The sequence below is a fragment of the Perognathus longimembris genome, chromosome 6, assembly GCF_023159225.1.
Source record: "Perognathus longimembris pacificus isolate PPM17 chromosome 6, ASM2315922v1, whole genome shotgun sequence".
In the NCBI taxonomy this organism is placed as follows: domain Eukaryota; kingdom Metazoa; phylum Chordata; class Mammalia; order Rodentia; family Heteromyidae; genus Perognathus; species Perognathus longimembris.
In genome coordinates, this window is record NC_063166.1 from 78785352 (window position 1) to 78805749 (window position 20398).

The 20398-nt window shown below is 60.7% G+C and overlaps 1 protein-coding gene across 1 annotated transcript in view; it reads right to left on the minus strand.

The window, feature by feature from the left end:
* Nucleotides 1-987: 987 nt before the first annotated feature.
* Nucleotides 988-20398, minus strand: part of Kcnb1 (potassium voltage-gated channel subfamily B member 1) — a 55915-nt gene continuing 36504 nt past the window's right edge. Inside the window, exons 2-4 of the mRNA XM_048349411.1 lie at nucleotides 6105-8102; nucleotides 4460-4753; nucleotides 988-1443 (exon numbers count right to left, since the gene is read on the minus strand). Of these exons, the coding sequence (XP_048205368.1) occupies nucleotides 988-1443; nucleotides 4460-4753; nucleotides 6105-8102 (2748 nt within the window). The remainder of the gene's footprint in view (nucleotides 1444-4459; nucleotides 4754-6104; nucleotides 8103-20398) is intronic.

The following is a 20398-nucleotide window of genomic DNA, read 5'->3' on the forward strand; positions in this document are numbered from 1 at the left end:
AGCTCTCCCTCCTCCACCTCTGGATGCACTGGCTGGCGCATGCGTGCGCCCCACCCCCCCCTGCCTTTCCCACCCAGTTTCCCTGACGTCCCAGGGACCTGAGCAACGCCCACCTCCAGCACCGGCCTGCTTCCCTTTCAAGAATGCGTGGCGCTCCTGGCACACCTGGGCAGTGTACGGGGTTCCCCGCCTGCTTCGGTAGTACATACAGCTCCTGGCCTGCTACGGCAGTGCGTGGAGCTCCTTGCACACCGCAGTTGTGGGCTCCACACACAGACAGCCCAGACGTGAGGACTACCTCCATGAGGGCTGAGAATGCCCCGCCCCGACGGCCACAGCCCTGCACACAGCCACTGTCAGCTGGGTGGCCTCTACTCCTGGCCTGCCACCTGCCCCCAATCCTGGCCACCTAGGGTACTTTTGCTGGACTTTTGGAGGAATGGGGTTAAAGACAAAGAGGACTGACAGAACCACCCACAAACAAGTCTTCAAGAAGCCTTTGGGAAAAGTGTGGGAGAAACGGCAGCTTAGGATAGCAGCAGGCCCAAGCACCAGTGCCTCACCCCTGTCATCCTAGCTACTCAGGAGGCTGAGATCTGAGGATCACGGTTCAAAGCCAGCCAGGGTGGGAAAATTCGTGACTCTTATTTCCAATGAATCACCAAAAAGCCAGAAGTGAAGCTGTGGCTCAAGTGGTCGAGTGCTATAACCTTGAGCAACAATGCTCAGAGACAGTGCCCAGGCCCCGAGTTCAAGCCCCAGGACCAGCACACGCAAGGTCAACAGCAGGAATGGCGACTGGACGGATGCTAGAAGGTACAGCCTCGTCCTGGGCACGGAATTGAGACGCTCCTGGGTGGCAGCTGGTTTGGTTTTCGTTGTTGTTGTGCAAAAGTGAAACAAAATCTTGTGTTTTATTTGCCACTGGGTCCGACCAGATTATCAGGAATATTCCTGAACAATAAATTGGCACCTTCTTGGGATCGATCAAGGTGGGGGCAGCCACTGGGTTTGGGGTCCTGATTCCGCTCGAGTCTCTTGACTCAGCCCCTCCGCTGACAGGCGGCAGGTGGCAGACAGCCCGGCTGATGGGGGGGAGTCCTTCCCGAGAGGTGGACTCTGCCTGCGGGAGACCACAGGCCACACTGCCTTCTCCTCCTGCAGGCAACTCTCCAAGGCTTTCACAGGCACAAGCTGGAACATTCCCAGCAGCCTGGCCAGGCATCTCCTGCGTGGTAGACCCAGACGGGTGGACGGGAAGGGGGTCACGAGATGGCAGGCTCGGTGGCGTCCCTCCTTGACCGGCGGGGGGCTGGGCGAGGGGCGGCGCTCGGAGGCTCCGGAGCTGAGATGCCAGGGCAAGCGAGCTTGCGTGAAGCTTTTGGTTCCAAGATCTCTGGGCAGGAGAAAGCTCAGCCCCTCAGCCCCCGGAGGGTGAAGGGTCTGCATGCAGAAGCCGAAGGGCTATCTTGAGGTGGGGGATCCGCAGTACCCCAGCTTCTGGCCTCGCTGGGGCCTGTGCTCTGGCTTCTTAAACGCACAGGCCGGGCGAGGAAGGGCTCAGGGGTTCCCGAGGGCCAAGGAATTGCTACAACAGGAAGTCGGGGCTCAAAGTCCTCCTGCACCTCCAGAAAATCAGAGTGGGAAGGGAGGGAGGGAGGGAGGGAGGGAGGGAGGGGAAAAAAAAACCCCACATTGCCCAAAGGACAATGGGAGGAAAAGGAAAGACCCAAAAAATCTCAAGACCAACACTAAAACTCCTAAGTTATTACTCTGTATCATAAAAGCAGAAATTAGACTCAACTGCTCTATTATAAATTTGCTAAAAATACATATATATATATATATTATCTGAACAGAAAAATAAGACTACTCTGAGCTGCGTGGGATCTTGGGATATGACTGCACATGGGTATTTCCGGAGGCAGGAAAACGGCAACAGAGGTAACTGTGATCTGGGGCGTGGTGGGTGGTTTTGGGGGGGGGAAAGAATTTGGGAAGTGTTTCATAGGCAGAGGTGGGCTGGCAGCTTTCCACGGTCCTGAGGTAAGACTTGGAGCCAGGAGCCTGATTAGAACTACAGGGGGAAAATGCCCCCCAAAGAATCTCGTGGGGTCTTGCAGGCTTTTCCCTGCCCTGCTTTCATTTAAACACCTGGACTTTTGTCAGGCGAGACTGGATAGCCGAGAAATAAGGAAAGGGAGGGTGTGTGCGTGGCGGTGGTATGGTAGTGAGTTGGCGGCCCTGTCTACAGTGAATTTCAAATGTCCCCTTATTCGTGAACAGAAATGTACAGTAGTTACCAACAACGCATTGCAATTTTCTGGAAGAGAATCTTGTTGGGTTCGGTCTTAGAAGTCTGGGTCTCACCAAGCACTGGAGGCCCACACCTGTCATCCTAGCTATCCAGGAGGCTGAGATCTGAGGATCATAGTTCAAAGCCAGCCTGGGCAGAAAAGTCCTAGAGACTCTTCGCTCCAATTAATCATCAGAAAAAAAAAAAAAAGCTGGAAGTGGAGCTGTGGCTCAGGTGGTAGAGCGCTAGCTAGCCTTGAGCAACAAGGCTCAGGGACAGCACCCAGGCCCTGCGTTCAAGCCCCAGGACTGTTGTCTGTACACACAACGAAGAGGAGTGGGTCTCGTGAGGAGAAAGGGCAGGAAGGAGGCCCAGTTACCAAGCTGCCGACTCGGGGCTGACGGGGGCAAGCTGCGGCCGGGCTCTCAGGTCCCGGCCCTGCAGGAGTTTGGCTGTTTCCCTTCTTCTTCCTCCCTTCTCCATCCTCCCGCCATCTCTTTAGAGAAAGGAGCTCCACTGGGACATCCATTCCTTCCTTTTTCCCTCCCACGTGTGCTCAAGACAGAATTCCTAACGAAGGCACGGAGAAGCCGACTGCGTCCGAAGACACAGAGAGACCTGGCTCTACCCACACTCCCTTCCCGCAGCTGCCTGGGCCCAGGCCGCTTCCCATGGTGACGGAGCTCAAGTGCAGCCAGATTCTACAGAAGTCGTATCCTAAATTCACCAAGCAACCGGACACCCATCTGCCCCCGGCCCTAGCACAGCCGCTCGGGGTGGAGTGTATCTTCCTGCTCCGGCTGGCTCAGAATGGGTGGAGCCACCGAGTTCCGGCGCCCGACGCCTGTGACCCACCACTTTTCTGTCTGTCACATTTAGCTTCTCAGTGAGGATCGTGGACTCGTCCCCAGTGTGTGCACACACGTACACAGGGACAGGGCGAGTGTGCACAGATTAAAAATCCAGGTGTGTCCTTTCTTTTTTTTTTTTGCAGGTGTGGGAGGGAGTCTGGCAAAATTTGCAATGCTCTATTTTGAGTTTTCCGGGTAAAAGCTATATTCCCCAAATATATATATATATATATATATATATATATATATATATATACACACACAAGTAAAACGGGGTGGGGGGGAGAACCCAAATGGCATACTTTGTAAGCATAGATTATGCTGAATTTTCATGACTGTTTCTATAAGAACTCTATGAGGCTCTGGCTCTTAGGCCTGGAAAGGTCAATTCTTAACGATACTTCTGAATTCATCCTTCAAAAGCGACTCGATAAAACACTACGTACGGTCAGACAGGACACAAGAGGGGGGCAGGTCCCACGTGACTCAAGGCAGGGGGCCTTTGGTTCCAAGGAGAGTTGCACCACTTGGTTTTTCATTTAAAGAAAGAAAGAAAGGAAGGAAAGAAGGAAAAAAAAAAAGATGATTTCCCACCTGCACACACCTGCTTCAACCCACAAAGGAAATGCTTGGTTGGGAAGGAATGGCAAGTTCCTTCTCCATCTATATGGCTATATTTAAACATGGTCACTTTCCTGATATGTAAAATAGACTATTAATATTCATAGGAATTTGTACACATAGCATCAGCTCTAAAAATATCGGAATCGGAAATCACGACGATTGACTTGTTATCAAAAAGCATTTTGTTTGTTTTCCCTGAATTTTCACATGTGTGCTGATGGCGGATGGAAATGGTGAGAAGAACAGAGACACGGGGAGGTGACCTTGGAGGACCGACCCTCGCCACGGGCCCACGCCCCGGAAGTGCAGGTGTGGTCGCTTCCCATCTCTGGGGTACCCACCGGAGTGGGGTGTCCTCTCCCCTGCTCCCCGCCCCGGTCCATTTGTAGTTGCTGTGGGAAAACTCCAGCGATCCCTCCGAGGATACAGGTTGACGTTTCCTCAGTTTACCCAGCAAATGTCCTCTCGGGGCCCGGGAGAGCCCACTGTCCCTGGAGACGCGGCGGGTGACGAGCACTGGGTTCGTGTGCAGGAAACACGGGTTTTTGAGGGTGGTGGAGCAATCTCCCCGTCACGCGTCCCCGTGACACGGACCAACCGCAGGCCGGCGAGGAGAGGTGGGCAGAAGGCTCGGAGAGCTGTACCGACAGGCGGACCGACAGGCGGACAGACAGACAGGCGGACTCACACTGGGCGGACCAGCAACGACTTCCAGGAAGCACTGGCGAAGCCAGCCCGGGCCACGGCTCCCTCGGGAAGACGCGTCTGTGTCACTCTCTGCGGACAGGCAGGCCCACGCGTGGTCTGGGACAGCGTCACGAACACTGGATCCGGAGGACGACATTCCGGGGTCGGACAGGCAGGCGGGCCGTCGGTGCTGCCGCTCGCCACGCGGCACCGTCGGACCGCGAGGGGTGGAGGACGCCGTGAGGCCGTCACCCCACGACAGGAAGACCAACACCGAGACACGAGGAACCACGGACTGCTCAGGAAACGCAGATACTTATTGCTTTTGTGGGTCCCATCGGCCCTGGCGGCAGGGGCGAGGGAAGAGCTGAGGACACACTGTGTGCATGGCGAGGACCCGACGCCCGGCCACGCCCCCCCCCCGGGGTGTGCGCCCGCCCCCTGCGCGCGTGGCCTTCGGCGAGGCTCCCCCCCCCCCGGAGGACCCTTGAGTGGCAGGGGGGGCAGGGAGAGACCCCTAGACTCCGACATGGGGACGGGGCGACCCGCTGTGGCTGGAAGCGGGCCTGAAGCAACACTGCGGCTCAGGGCCTACGGGGCGGGGGGTGGGGGGGACGGGGGGGGGCTCGCGGGCAGGTGGCTCGTCTAAAATGCAAGATGGTGACGCTGCCCCCGTAGAACCTAGTTTTGAAAAACATAAAGGGCTTTTTTATTCACTTTTTTTTTTTATAGCTTGAATACCACAAGAAACAAAAAAAAAAAAAGAAAAGAAAAGATTTCTCTTTTTCTCTACCATAGTAGGTGTGTTCTCCACTGCAGGAGATGTTCAAGAAGTCTGGACCAGCATTTCCACAGAGGGGTGTTTGTGTGTGTGTGTGTGTGTGTGTGTGTGTGTGTGTGTGTCCTTTCATTTTTGCAGGTTAAAAAAAAAAGATGACGTCCGATTGTCCGCTGCCCTTCGGCCACGCGCGGTCTCCTGGCAGAAGCCGTTTCTCTTGTGCACTCGCCACTGGCGTGCGTTTGGGGGTCGATGGGAGCGATGGACGTCTGTGGCTTCCCGCTCCGCCCTAACGCAGTGCTCACCCCGGGGCGGGGGGGGGGGGGCGGGGCGGGGCGGCCTCGGGGCTCCAGACTGGGGGACCAGACTGGGGACCAGGGAGCCTCACCGGATGCCGTCCCCAAGGGAAACCTCAGCTCCCGCGGGGACCCGTCAGCCGCCGCGCCGGGGGCTTATGGCGAAGCGATGTCTCACGACACAAGGGTCCCCCTCGGTAACAGACGGGGGGGGGGGTTCCACACCCACTGCCGGGTGGATCAACTCGCCCCACGCCAGCGGTGGAGGGACACAGGGAGGGGCTCATCCCCGAGGCTGTGATGAGGAGCTGGGAGAAGAGGAGGAGGTGGCCTCGGGGACATCTAAATGGTGGCAGAGGTGGCCGTGAGCCGCGTCATCTCCCTGAAGGCCAGGGTTGCTGTTCCAACCTGTCCGGGCTCTGCGGGCCTCCGGGAGCCCCCCTCTGGGACGTCTCCTCTCCCTGGGGGCGCTGCAGGGCCCCGGTTCATGCAGAAGGGCTGGGTGACTGCGGCCAGCCCCACCCCCTCCTTGGGCCTTACCCACGATTCCCCCGGGCGTGTGCCACTCAGACGCTGGGGTCCCGCAGCCGGCGGACATCGGGGGAGATGTGATTCTCCAGTTTGCCCTTCTCGGGGCCGCCGGGGCCCTTGCCAGTCAACACCTCGGGGGGGTAGATGCAGTTCTGCCGCAGGAACGGAGGCGAGGGGGGCCCCGGGGCGCCCTCGAAGTGGTTCTTTTCCGCCCTGGCCGGGGCGCCGGCGGCGGGGCTGGCGCTGCCGCGGAGGCTCTTGGGGGGGCTGGAGTCCACGCTGTACAGCAGCTGGCCCTCGTCGTCCGTGTCGGCGTCGATGAACTGGTGGACGCCCGCCTCGAAGCTGAACGCGCCGGCGGCGGCGGCGGCGGCGGGCTTCTCCGGCGACCGGGACGGAGTCCTAGCGCTCGCCGTCGTGAAGATGGAGGATTCGGGGTTGGGAACCGGCTTGTCCAAGAGCGAGGCACACTCCAGGCCGGCCACGGCAGCCGCAGCGCCCCCCCTGGGCCTGAGGGGGTCCTCGTACACCCCCAGCATGGGAAGCAGGGGGCTGGGGTCCCCCTCCAGGAAGTTGACTTTCAGCGCCCGGAGCTTGAGGGGGTTGGTGGTCTTCAGGGAACTCCTGGGGCTCTCCATGAAGAAGCCGGAGCCGTGGCTGCCGTCGGGGGTGGGCGTGCCGTTGGCCTCCACCAGGCGGCCCCCGCTGGCCCCCAGGGCTCCCCGCCAGCCCACCTCCGGCGGGGCGCCCGCCCCGGCCCCCGGCTTGCTGGGGAGGGCCGCCAGGGGGCTGTGGGAGAACCTGGTGGCGTCGGGGAAGTCCGTGGCGCAGCTGATGAAGCTGTCGATGCTGGACATACTGCGCATGTCGATGACGCCCTCGGCCCGGGCGGGCAGCGGGGCGACGGGGCTGGGGATGCTCTCCATCTCCAGGTCCTCTTTGGGTTTGCTCTGGGGCGCCGACTCCTTGGTGTTGAGGATGGGCTGGGACTGGGTCTTGGCCATCTTGCTGTACATGTCCTCCAGCTGCTGGACGTTGAGGTGCTGAGGGCTAGACGACGACCTGGCCTTCTCGGGGGAGCCCTGCTCCTTGGTCTCGAAGGACTTGCTCGAGCTGGTTTCGGACAGCGTCCGCTTCGCCCACTTCCACTTGGGAGACAGGTGGTTGTCCTGCACCTTGTCCTTCTTGCCGGCGCCCTCCCCGTCCTTCTCCACCACGACGTCCATCATCTCGATGCTGCGCGCGAAGGCGTCCTTCATGTTCATGGACACGATGCTGCCGTTCCTCTTGGCCCTCTCCAGGGCCTCCCTGCGCTTGATGGCCTTCTCCTGCCTCTTCTGCTCCTTGTAGAACTCGGAGAAGTTGTTGACGATGATGGGGATGGGAAGGGCGATCACCAGGACCCCGGCGATGCAGCACAACCCCCCGACGATCTTCCCCAGCAGCGTCTTGGGGTAGATGTCTCCGTACCCCACCGTCGTCATGGTGATGGTGGCCCACCAGAAGGAGGCGGGGATGCTCTTGAACTTGGTGTCGTCCTCGTCCTTCTCGGCAAAGAAGACCAGGCTGGAAAAGATCATGATGCCCATGGCGAGGAAGAGGATGAGCAGGCCCAGCTCGTTGTAGCTCCGGCGCAGGGTGAAGCCCAGGGACTGGAGGCCGGTGGAGTGGCGCGCCAGCTTCAGGATGCGCAGGATGCGCATGATGCGGAAGATCTGCACCACGCGCCGCACGTTCTGGAACTGCAGCACGCTCTTGTTGGACTCGGTGAGGAAGATGGTGACGTAGTAGGGCAGGATGGCCAGCAGGTCGATGGCGTTGAGCGGGCCCTTGAAGAACTTCCACTTCTTGGGCGAGGAGAGGAAGCGCAGCAGGTACTCCATGGTGAACCAGGCGATGCACACGGCCTCCACGTGCGCCAGCTGGGGGTTGTCCGTGCTCTGGCCGAACTCATCCAGGCTCTGCAGCTCGGGCAGCGTGTTGAGCGACAGGGCGATGGTGGACAGGACGATGAACATGATGGAGATGATGGCCAGGATCTGGGAGGAGGAGAGAGGGGATCAGTGATTCGTCGGTCTGTCTGTCGGTCTGTCTGCTTGCTGAGACCGTCTGTCGTCGCTGTGCTGTTCTAGGGGCTTGAACTCAAGGCCTGGGTGCTGTCCCTTAGCGTTTCTGCTTAAGGCTGGAGCTCTACCACGTGAGCCACGGCTCCACTTCCGGCTTCTTGCTGGTTACGTGGAGATCGGTGTCTCAGGGGGTCACCCCTGGAAGCCTAGCTACTCAGGAGCTGAGCGCTGAGGATTGGGGTTCAAGGACAGCTGGGGCAGGAAAGTGTGTGAGACTCTTATCCAATTAACCGTCCAAAAAAGCCGGAAGTGGAGCTGGGGCTCAGGTGGTAGAAAAATAGCCTTGAGCACAAAAGCTCAAAGCTCAAGCCCTGACTTCAAGCTCTGGGATGGGGGGAGGTGGGGGGGTTGGAAGAGAGAGAGAGAGAGAGAGAGAGAGAGAGAGAGAGAGAGAGAGAGAGAGAGAGAGATCTTACTGACTTTCCTGCCCAGGCTGGTTTCAAACTGCCGTCCCCTGAGCTCAGCCTCCTGAGAAGCTGGGATTATGGATGTGAGCCCTGACACTTGGCCCCTCCCACCAGATGTGAGCCCTGACGCTTGGCCCCTCCCACCAGATGATCTTTGGGATCCACCGAATCCGCAGGCCCCTCCCAGTGTTCAGCGCGTCAAATCTCCCTACTCAGTGACAGGCTGAGCTTGGGTCGTCCTTGTTCAGCTGGGCATGGTAGTTCATGGCTGTAACCCTAGCTACGTAGGAGGCTGAGAAGGGGAGGATGGAGGATGGAAACCAGCCTGGGTAGGAAGGTCCATGAGACTCCATTTCCACCGAAGGGAAACTAGACATGGTGTTAATTCCATAATCCCAGCCATGATCCCCAGCCAGGCCCGGGCCGGAAGCGAGACCCGTTCCTAAAACCAACCACTGAAAGACAGGACTTGGTGGTATGGCTCGGCATGGCAGAGCCTGGCTTCCCTTCCCTCCACCCCCATCCTCTTCTTAGATTTCCCCTCTCCTGACCTGGCCTCGCTTGTACCCCTCAGCTCTTGCTGATCGGCCTCTGTGGGGCCAGAATCCAGGCAGAGCCAAGCTCTGCATGCTGGGAGAATCCGTGCTCAGGGCTCTGAGTGGTGAATGGATGGATGACTTCTGAATCCAGTGGCCAAGTAGAAGCTAGACTTGAATCTGTGCCCCCCATAAACAAACAAAAATAAGTCAGGGAAAAGTCAGACAAGGAAGGGGAGAGGTGGAGCAAGGCAGCGAGGCCGGAGGGAATCAAAGCAGGATGCAGAAGGCGGAAGTCAGGGGCTCCCTGAGGGAAGCTGTTTGCCTCTCCAAGCCTCAGTCTCCCTATCTGTGACATGGGTCGATCCTGGCAGTGTCTGCTGCCAGGTGCTCCGGGTCACGTGTGTGGTGCTGGGTGACTTCTAGGGGCACACCCCAGCTCTCATCTTGGGGGCCCTGTCTCAGCCCTCAGAACCCTGCCTCCAAGGGCCCTATGGGTCTTGGCTTCCTGTCCTGGGCTGGCACGGCCCCCTGCATCCTGTAATAAGCGCCCCCCCTTGCGGCGGGGCACGACGTTGGCTCTGAGACCGGACAATGGTGGCGCGCCTGCGGTCGGCCCTCATGGGCTGCGAGCAGGGCACAGGGTGAGTCCCATCCTCCAGGATAGACGCAGGGAACCGCCCACCCCTGACCCCGGTGGGATGGACGGAGGGCCCGTCTCTTTGAGAGCCAGAAGGCTGCAGGGAGGGCAGGACCGGGGCGCTGATGTTCGCACGTGGACGCCAGACGCGCGGAATTGTGGAATTGTGCACCAGCCCCTGTGCCGTCCTCCCCGGGACGCCCGGAGCCCGTGTGCCCAAGCTTGCGCTCCGTCCTCGGATGGAGGGTGCTTAGGAGGGGAGGAAAGGGGCTCCCCGCATGCTGGGGCCCGGCAGGAAGGCTCCCGGCCATGGCGCCTGCAGCCCCCCCCCCGCCCCCCACCACACCTGCTTCTCCCCCAGAACTTCCGAGTGCGCGTTCTGCCCTCGGTGCCTCAGTTTCCCCCTCTGTAAGACAGGAGATGGCTGCACGATCGCGCTGACCACCCACGCCGCCCTACAGCTCGCAGATCTGCCTGTGGCCCAGGCGCCGAAACTTCTCTTGGTTTTTGCTTTTGTTTTTCCGACTGCATAGCTTCATATTTACTTATAAACTGGGCTGGGACTTGAGTTCGAGTCCCGGTGCTTCCTCCTCCTTGCTGCCCTCCCTTAGGTGGAGAGCCCTCATCCCCAACACCTCCCCCTGCATTCAGTCACACCTTCACCCCAGGAAGCTGGGTTGGGGGGGGGGAACTGCTCCCCACTCTGCACTCCTGGATGGGAGGCTTCCGGAAGGGACCCCGAGGGCCTGGGGCGGGCCTGACGTGAGGACCCCCCCCCCCATACGCCCCAGTCCTCCTGGCCTGGCTCATGGGATCGGAGCCCAGCGGGATCTGGGCGGGATGCCAGCCCGCGGCGGGTGCGGAGGCTGGAGCCAGACCGGGGCGGGGGGCCCCCCAGAAGGCTCTCCCCACATTCCCCGCTGGTGGGTAGGTGTGGGGTTCTGTGGAAGCCCCATCTCCTTGACCCGCGTCAGCTCGGCCTGCCGCGGCGGCACCAGCCGGGGCGGCTGAGCTGCAGGGGCGCCAGCACCCACGGAGCGTCTCCCGGAAGTGGACTGGGGGCCGTGGGGGAGCCCTGGGGGTCCCCCGGAGGGGACCGTGCCATGTCGTGCCCCATCCTGGTGAAACCACTTAGAGTTCCCAAGCTGCCCCCTGGGTGGCTGCTCGGGTTCCAGGACCTCCCCCCTTCCCCTGCCCACCCCCCCCAGCCCTTCTGCCCCTTTGGCTGCCCACTTCCGAGGGGGGGGCATCCTTGAGACCCCCCCAAGCCCCCAGAGTCTTCTATTACGGAGCTGGGCTGGCTGGCTGGGGACTACGTCCTCTTCTCTGACCCCCATAAAAAGCCGGGTCCCCAAGGACGGCACGGGTGTGTGTGTCCATCGGGGTCACCCTTGAGTCCCCGGCTTGGGGACAGTGCCGGCCTGGCCCGCGGGGGGCCTTCCCTGAGCGGTTGATGAAGGAGCAAGTAAATGGAGGAAGTCGAGGCTCAGAGGCGCTAAGCGACTTTCCCAGGCTCGCACAGCTCGCAAGCCAGGGACCTTGAATAAACCCGTCACCCATCCCCGGGTCCCCCCAAGACCTTCTCAAGGACACGGGGCGAGGTGGCTTCCGAACCAGCAAGCCTTCATCTCCTTATATGGCGCTTCCGCTTCCGGGCTTTGTGGGGGGGATTACGGCGGAGAGTTTTAATTAGAAGGGTCACTGGAGCAGATCGGATTAGGGGGGGATTGGGAGCAGCCTGGGGCTTTGCCCTTCCCCCACAGGCGGGGGGAGGGAGCCCCCAGGGAGGCAGTCACAGGGGACCGGGCACCCTGGCCCCTCTGGCCCGCCCACGGGCCTCGAGGCTGAAGCGCGTATCTTCTCGTAGTTGCCCAAGTTTCGAGATTGGGAGATCTCCCATAAAAACACGGACGTCCCCATTCCCGGCGGCAACCACCGGCTGGCGCTAGAGAGCAGCTGTCGCTCAGGCTGAGGGCCCCGTGCGCCGCTGGACCTGCAAGTCCCGGCCAGGCACGTGGGAACGCATCCCGCCCGATCACAGCCGCCCGCGGGGGGCTCTCCTCCCAGCCCGTTCCAGCTCCATCTCCCCACCAGCTCTGCCGCGGCCCCGCCCCAGACCCCGTCGCCTCCCACAGCCCCCCCCAAAGCCATGCTGGCAAAGAGCACCGGGCCCCTCCACACCTGGGCGCGCGGCTACCCAGCATGCACAGCGCACACCCGGCTGCTCTTCAGCTGCTGTGGCCAAGGCGCGGCCCCCAGCCCCGGACGGGCCTCTCTACCAGGGGCCCGTCTGCCCCCCTGAGCCTACTGCGTGAGCCGCTCTGTGCACGGGGGGGGGGGGCGGGAGAGGGGGGTGCCACCGCTGTCCTGCAGCGGGCTCAGCCCGTACCCTGCCTCCCTCTGCAGCCCCTCGGCCCTCTCACCCGACACATCGGATCCCCTTGGGGGCCTGATGACGGAGCTAAAGGCTGTGCCTCCCCACTTTATAACTGGGGAAACCGGGGGGTGGGGGGAACGCTCATCCACGGCGACCAAGCAAGAGCGGAGTCAGGCGCTGGTGGCGCACACACCTGTCATCCTGGCCCTTCAGGAGGCTGAGTTCGGAGGATCGTGGTTCAAAGCCAGCCCAGCCGGGGAAAATCTGTGGCCGAGGCACCAGCCTCGAGCAGGGACAACTCAGGCCCCAGGCCCTGAGTTCAAACCCCAAGACCAGCACATGCACGCACGCGCACACACGCACACACACACACACACACACACACCCCAACAGAGGCTGAGTGACGTCTGCGGGTCCCCCTCCCTCCCTCCCCAGTGGGTCTGTGCTCTGGCCCCACCCCCCTCAGGGGCGTGCGCCGACTGCTGTGAGGGGCCGGCCCACGCATGTCGGGGATCTCCCACGGGTGGGTCTACGCATGTCGAGGCTGTCCCGTGGGAGAGTTCATCTGGAGGACGGTTTCTTCCTTTTCTTTTTGGCTGAGATGGGGACTTGAACTCAGTACCTGATGCTTTTTCTCATTGTCTAGTGCTCCGCCAAGCGGGCCACGCCTCCAGCCCCCTTCATTTGATAGTTTCTTTTGACGAGAGCGAGTAGAGGAGCTTGGCCCATGAGTGTCACAGGTCTCGCGTGGGTCGGCCCACGGGTGTCATAGGTCACCCGTGGGCCGGTCCACGCGTGTCACAAGTGACCCGTGGGCTGGTCCATGCATGTTGAGGCTGTCCCACGTGTGTCGGAGGTCTCCCGTGGGTTGGCCCACGCGTGTCGGAGGTCTCCCGTGGGTTGGCCCACGTGTGCTCTACCACTTGAGCCACAGTGCCACTCCCGGTTTTCTGATCTTTAATTGGAGATAAAAATCTCACAGACTCTCCTGCCTGGGCTGGCTTTGAACCTTGATCCTCAGATCTCAGCTTCCTGAGTAGCTAGGATGACAGGCGTGAGCCACCGGTGCCTGGCCTGTTTTCTTTTATTCCGCTCTGCTTCCTGTTTTTAGCTGTGAGGCTGAGGATGTCTGCAAGCCTCTCTGGGCCTCCGTTCTTCATCTGGGCGGTGGGGAACACTAGCTCCCTCCCTCGCAAGGTTACCACGGAAGAACCTCACCGGACAACGCATGTGATGCGTGGCTCAGTGAACTCCGATATGCATTTCAAACCAGGAGGGAGGGCTGGGAATATGGCCTAGTGGTAAAGTGCTCGTCTCGTATACATGAAGCCCTGGGTTCGATTCCCCAGCACCACATATATAGAAAAGGCCAGAAGTGGCGCTGTGGCCCAAGTGGCAGAGTGCTAGCCTTGAGCAAAAAGAAGCCAGGGACAGCGCTCAGGCCCTGAGTCCAAGCCCCAGGACTGGCAACAAACACAAAACCAACCAAACCAGGAGGGAGGCCAGGTGCTGTATCACAGGTGTGTACTCTCCCCCACCAGGGAGGCAGACATCAGCAAGATCACAGGTCAGGACAGCCCAGGCAGAAAGCTAGTGAGACTCCCCCATCTCAACCAACAAGCAGAGCGCGACGGCTCACGTCAGTGGCCCAGAGATATGAGACACATAGGTAGGAAGGTTATGGTCAGAAGCTGGCCTGCGCAAAAACACGAGCCCTTATCTGAAAAATCCTCGAAAGTAAAAAGGACTGGAGGTATGACTTAAGTGGTAGAGCGCCTGCCTAGCAAGCACTGACCACTGACTCAAAACAGCCCTCCCAGCGCCGGCTCTGAAGCACAATCTGCAGTCACCTGGATTCATTCATCTCTTCCCGGTGCCAGGCCAGCGCTGGGTAGGTTGGCCTCGGGCGGGGGAGGGGGGTCTGCGTCACAGGCTGAACCCCCACAGCCCCCCACGGGGCTGGGATGTATGGGGTCGGCATTCCATAAATACTGACACGTTTAAAAGATGAATGACCTCTGTACATCACCTTTAGAATAACAATGACAAGATTTTATTTGTTTGTTTTGTTTTGTTTTGGGCCAGTCCTGGGGCTTGAACTCAGGGCCTGAGCACTGTCCCTGGCTTCTTTTTGCTCAAGGCTAGCACTCTACCCCTTGAGCCACAGCGCCACTTCCAGCTTTTTCTATATATGTGGTGCTGAGGAATCAAACCCAGGGCTTCATGTATACGAGGCAAGCACTTTACCACTAGGTCATATTCCCAGCCCCAATGAAAAGATTTTAAATCGAGGAAAAAAAAAAGATGAATGGACAGCTGCACAGTGCGTTCGGATGGATGGATGGACAGGTGCGTTTAACAGGTTAGGGGCTCAACCGGATCATCAAATACAATGCTCACTGCGTTCGGTCCCGTACCGGGGCCCATCCGTATCTATGCCCATCTGTTACGTCAGGCCCCATGGGGAAAGGCAAGCCCGAATTAGCAGCTGAATGTCTGATACTAATGACATAATAATAACAGCTAATATTTATTGATTTCTCACCAGGCCGGGCACTGAGCCAGCAGTGGTAAATGACAGATCTCCTCCCCTGAGACCAAACCAGAGGGAGACGGTCTCTGAATTCCTGTTTTGCAGCTAGGAAAAGCAGGGTGCAGAAAGAGGAGGCTTCACAGAGGAGGAAGGCTCTGGGTGGGGGCCGGGAGCTGGGTGGATGTCAGCAGGAAGCCGAGAGAGGTATTGGCACCGGCCGGAGGTAGGGGGGTGACGGTCAGCCTTGTCTGGCTGGGACTGGTGGTGTAGACAGGAAGGTGGGCAAGAGAGAGAGGCCTCCACCCCCAGCCCCCTCCCCCCCGCCCCCGTGCGGCCGTGCGGAGACGAACTGGAAGCGTATAGCGGTTAACCGGCTAACCGTGGGCAGAGTCACCCAGTAGCATGACTAGAACTCAAGCCTTCAGGTCTGGGGTGCAAGAGTTGTTACACTGATTGGTTATGGGTGGTGGGCGTGGCACTAACTGGCCACCCTGACTGGTTATGGGTGGTGGGCGTGGCTCCAACGGACCAATCAAGGCTAGGACTAAAGCGAAAAGGTCGGTAATGGAGTGAGCCAGTGTCCAGAGGTAAGGATCTGAACTGCTTCCTCTTGCCGCCCACCCAGGACCTTCGGAAGGGCCTGGGGGGGGGGGGAGGTAGGGAGAGTTGGCCTGGGATCCGCTCTCCATGGGCCTTGGCAGTGCGTGCGGCGCCCTAGCTAAGCCGCTAAGCCCCCGGAGGCGGTGCCAGGGCAGAGCAGTCGCCTGGGACCCGCGCAGCCCCGTCCTGCTGGGCGCGGCCTGACCTTGACTGGGGTGATTCGAGTCTCGGTGACGTCCTGCTCCTGGGGGCTGACGAGCGGACATCCTCTACATGGGCTACCAGCACACAACGGACCTGCAGTGGTCGCGGCAGCCCCTGCCTTCAAGGGAGGACTCTGCGAGCCAGGCGACTCTGGGTGATGGGCCGGGCCGGGACGGGTGGAGGTGCCCTCTGCCATGGGGATGGAGGCTTCTCAGAGGAGGCGCGTCGTGTGGAAGTGGGGTGTCGCAGGGCAGGCGTGTCGGAGGAGGCATGGTCTTCAGTGTGGGGGGAGGAACTTTGAGAGCAGGAGGTCCTGGTGGCCCTCAAAGGGGTTAGGGTGAGGCTGGTGTGGTGGGACCCTTGGCTTGATTCTTGTGAGAGGGTTGTTATAAAGGAGTCCGGCCTCACCCCAGCCTCCAGCTTCCGGGCTGGTAATGTGGTGTCTCCCTTTTCAAACTCCTGCCACTGGGGTACCACCCACCAGGGCGGGCACCCCCACACTCTCGGCCAGGTGGCGCCTGGCACACACAGAGAGAAGTGATGTGAATCCTTACCAGCCGGGCGACCTTCTAGACGGTGAGAGCACCCACGATGACCTGTGCCCTCACAGTGTGCCAGGCCTGTGTACACGCCACAGCTCACGGAACCTTAAACACGATCCATCCCGCCACCCCAGTTGACAGAGAGGGAAACTGAGCCACAGGGCTGTGTGCCCACGGCCACACAGCTAAACAAGCAGCGTGAACTGCCGCTTGCACCCAAGGCTCCATCCTCCAGCCTCTAATCTCGGAGCACGGGGAAGCCTCTGCCAGGTGCCACGCGGTCTTCACCTCGCCCCCCCTCCCCTCTGCAGAGCACCCACTGGCCCCCCCTTGCAGAGCTCCTTGCTGCTCCTCCGGTAGCCCCCACAGGGCTGGGAGAGGTCCTGTGACCAGCCTGGCTCATTAGCATACACCCACCCTCCTCGCATGCTGATTGGCCGAGGAGTGGCCATGTGACACAAGATAGGCCAAAGAGAGGGGATCCTGGGACTTTGGCTGCACCAGCTGCAAACTCTGAAGCCTGAGGTGCAAAGCCCTCCCGGGGCCTGGGAGACAGGGCTACAGTGACAATCCTGAGGCTCTGCTTGTTTTGAGGACCTGTGCATCCAGGCCGGGCCAGAGCCCCACGTGGGCTTCCCAGGGCCACAGCCAATCCATCACCTCCTTGCCTCAGCGCTTAAGCCCGCGGGAATTGGATTTGTGTCTCCGGTAACTGAAATGGGAACACTGTTTCCGCCCATCTCTCCCCTCCGTTCCCAGCGACACGAGGCTCACAGCCACGGGCCCCCGTGCCCCTCGCCCCTCGCCCCGGGGCTTTCATCAATCCCCCCCCGCCCCGCCACTGCAGAGAACAGCACCGTCAGCGCCGCGATCGACCGGTCGGTGCCGGCTCCGGCCGTGGCCGCGGCTCTTTCCACGCGCCCGGTGTGCCGAGCGAGCGCGACCACCGCCCTGTCTTCGTGGTGGGCGTTGCTGTGGAGACGGGCTCTCCCTACACCGCCCACGCGGGCCCGGAACCCACCCTCCGCCTGCCTCAGCCTCCCAGGTGCTGGGATTCCAGGCCTACGCTCGCTACCCTCGCGCGTCTTGTGCCCTTATCAACCTCAGCACGGTGTAGGGTGTGTGTGTGTGGGGGGTGTGCTTTTGGTCTGCACTGTGCCTTGGTGGGGCCGGGCACACAGCGAACATTCTAGAACAGCCTTGCAGCACGAGTGAGGCCTCCTCCTCCTCCGTTCCCTCCCTCCCTTCCCTCTCCCACCTTGCCATCCACCCAGTTATAGGACACCCATCCCTCCCTCCCACCATCCCTCTCTCCCTCCCTCCACGCCTCTTCCCATTAATCCACTGCCTCCTCCCTGCTTTCGTCCCCTGCTCTCCTCTCCCTCCCTCCTTCCATTTCTTCCTTTTAGATAGGAAGATTCACCTGGCTTCCATCCGCGTAGCCTCCTCCAGCATCCCGTGGCCTTCCATCACCCCTCCACCCGCCCTCTCTCCTCCCTCCCTCCTTCCATTTGGCTTTTTCCATCAATTGCTCATTGATCGCTCAGGAGCACAAGGCCTGCACCAGCTGCCGGGGATGAAGCGGCCCCCTGGCCCCCGTGTCACACAGCGAGGCGGAACCCGGGCAGTGGCGGTTCAGGGCCAGCTCCCCACCCACTTCCTGATCCCCGGCCTCTCCTGAACCCCTCAAGGGAGCCCAGATGGGATCCCTAAACAGTCACCAGGGCAGTGGCTGCTCAGGGCCAGGGACCCGCCCTTTCCTGTCCCCCAGCCTCTCCTGGAGCCCGGCTGGCCTCCCTAAGCAGCGCTGGCTGCTGTTCTCCAGCTGTGGCTGCAATCCACCCAGCACCCAGCGCCCAGCACACAGCACCCAGCGCCCAGCACCCAGCACCCAGCGCCCAGCGCCCAGCGTTGCAGCCCCACCCAGGCAGGAGCCGCTCTGCACACCGAGGCTTCTGGCAGAGCCGACCCCAGCCCTCGCCCACAGTGGCGGAGCCCCTTCTCCCCCTCCCCTCTGTCAGTTTCCAGAACTCTGGATTCCTCTGGGGCTGCGGATCCTTCCAGAAAGCCCAGCTCATGCCGCCTGGGTACCCATGCCCGCCGGCCCGCTCGGAGGGCTGAAGAGGCCCAGGGGCTGTGCGGGGCGCTGAGCAGATCTCGGTGGTGTGTGTGTGTGTGCGCACGCGCACGCGTGTGTGTGTGCACATGCGTGCAGACACTCCTAATTCGTTCATGCTGGCAACTAATGAAAAACATGTAAATGCAGCTCGATCAGTTCAAAACCACACGCCTCCTGAGCCCCCCCCGCCACCCCTGGGAGGCGTTATCCCGGAGACGCACACGGGGCCCAGAGACGCTCAGGGAGTTCCCCAAGACCACACAGCTAGGTCACAACTTGGAGGTGAGCCCGGGTTTGGGTGACTCAAGAGACAAATCTAGCCCCGTGGTGGTGGCACCGTCCCCGGGAGGCAATTTGGAAACGTGGGGGAAGGCAGGCGTTTCTTGTCGCCATGGCGACGGCTGGGATTACACAGGCTTTCAGTGGGTGGGAGCCTGGAATAAAGACATCCTGTGCCGCGCACGGCCCTGCGTCACGAAGCCCCGTCCCGCCCCCAGCGCCAGCCGAGCCCCGGCTTTCTCGCTTCTCCACCGCGACCCATCGTCATTCTCAAGTTCCGGCTGCATGGCAGAGCTGCAGTGGGTACCACCAGCACCCCCATGTCACGGGGTGGGGGGGAACACCTGAAACCCGGGAGCCAAGGGCAGCGCGCGGGCTCCGCTTGGAATGGAGTTCAGGCCCCGCAGATGGACGGCGCGCGGCCCACGCTTGCGCCCCCCCCCCGCCCCGCTTGCTCCCCGGTGACGGCGGGTGCCCGGGCTCCCTGCACCTGCAGAGACCGGGGGGGGGGGGGGGTGTGTGCACACCACACTGCCTGCGACACGCACTAGCCGGGACTGAAACCAGGACGCAAACGTGGCAGTCTGGCGTCCACACGAGCAGCGTGTTCACACCACCGTGTGCACACTCAAGATACTCTGCAATAACAGTGCAAAAATACAACTTTTCTTTGAGGCGGGGTTTTTCTATGCCGTCCAGGCAGGCCTTGAACTCCCATTCCTTCTCCCTCAGCCTCTCCAATGATGCAGACACGGTAGGCGTGCTGCCTGCGCCTGGTGCTGGGTTTGTTTGTTTTTAGTCAAATACAATGCAAGATAATCCATGATGGGCTGGGGGCAGGCCTAGCTCCAGTGGGAGGCCCTGGCTTTGACCTCCAGCAACACACACACACACACACACACACACACACACACACACACACACACACAGACAGTTTAAAATCCATGATAAAAATGCTGAAATTGGGCTTGGGAATGTGGCTTAGCGGTAGAGTGCTTGCCTAGCATGCAGGAAGCCCTGGGTTCGATTCCTCAGCACCACATACACAGAAAAAGCTGGAAGTGGCGCTGTGGCTCAAGTGGTAGAGTGCTAGCCTTGAGTAAAAGAAGCCAGGCCCTGAGTCCAAGCCCCAGGACTGGCAAAACAAAAAAACAAAAACTGAAATTTCTGGATGCCGGTGGTTCATGTCTGTAATCTTAGCTGCTCAGAAGGCTAAGGTCTGAGGTTCGAAGCCAGCCTGGGCAGAAAAGTCCATGAGACTCTTATCTCCAATGAACCACCGACAAGCTGGAAGTATAGTTGTGGCTGAAGTGGCAGGGTGCCAGCCTTGAGAGAAAAAGCTCAGAGACAGTGCCCAGGTCCCAAGTTCAAGCCCCAGGACCACCAGCACAAGAAACAAACAAGTCGGAATCCTAGCAGCGCCATGTGGCATTGAATTAGAACCTGAGAGCAAAAGAAAACTCCACTGATTTGGATTGTTGTGCCAAAGGGGTGGGTGACCTCCGGCGGGGCCGGTGCCCCTCCCCGCCCTCGACCGCGCCAGCCTGGCTTTGACAGGGGGAGTCTGGCGTGCCACCCGCCCGGCAGGCCTGGAAGGCTGGTTAACTCGCAGCCCCCCCCCCCCCCCCGCCCGCTGTGCTTCACAAGGCAGGAGACGGACAGGCCTGTCATTAGGGCCGGGCGGGTGGGCGGCGGGCGAACCCAACTTCCACGGCCCGAGATCCAGAATGAGCGCGGCGGCTGCCAGCTCTCCCCAGCGCCTCCCCGGCTTTCGGGGGGCCTCTGAGAACCCGCTGGTGGCAAATAGGATAAACAGCTCTTTCTCCCCTGGCAGGAGGGCGGGACTCAGCAGCGGGGCGAGGGAGAGGGGGTGAGCCCCAGGATCTGCGCTGGGGTCATGGCTCAGCACTGCCACTTTCCAGCTGGGGGATCTCAGCCAGGCGCCCCCCCCACCCCCCCTTAGACCCCAGTC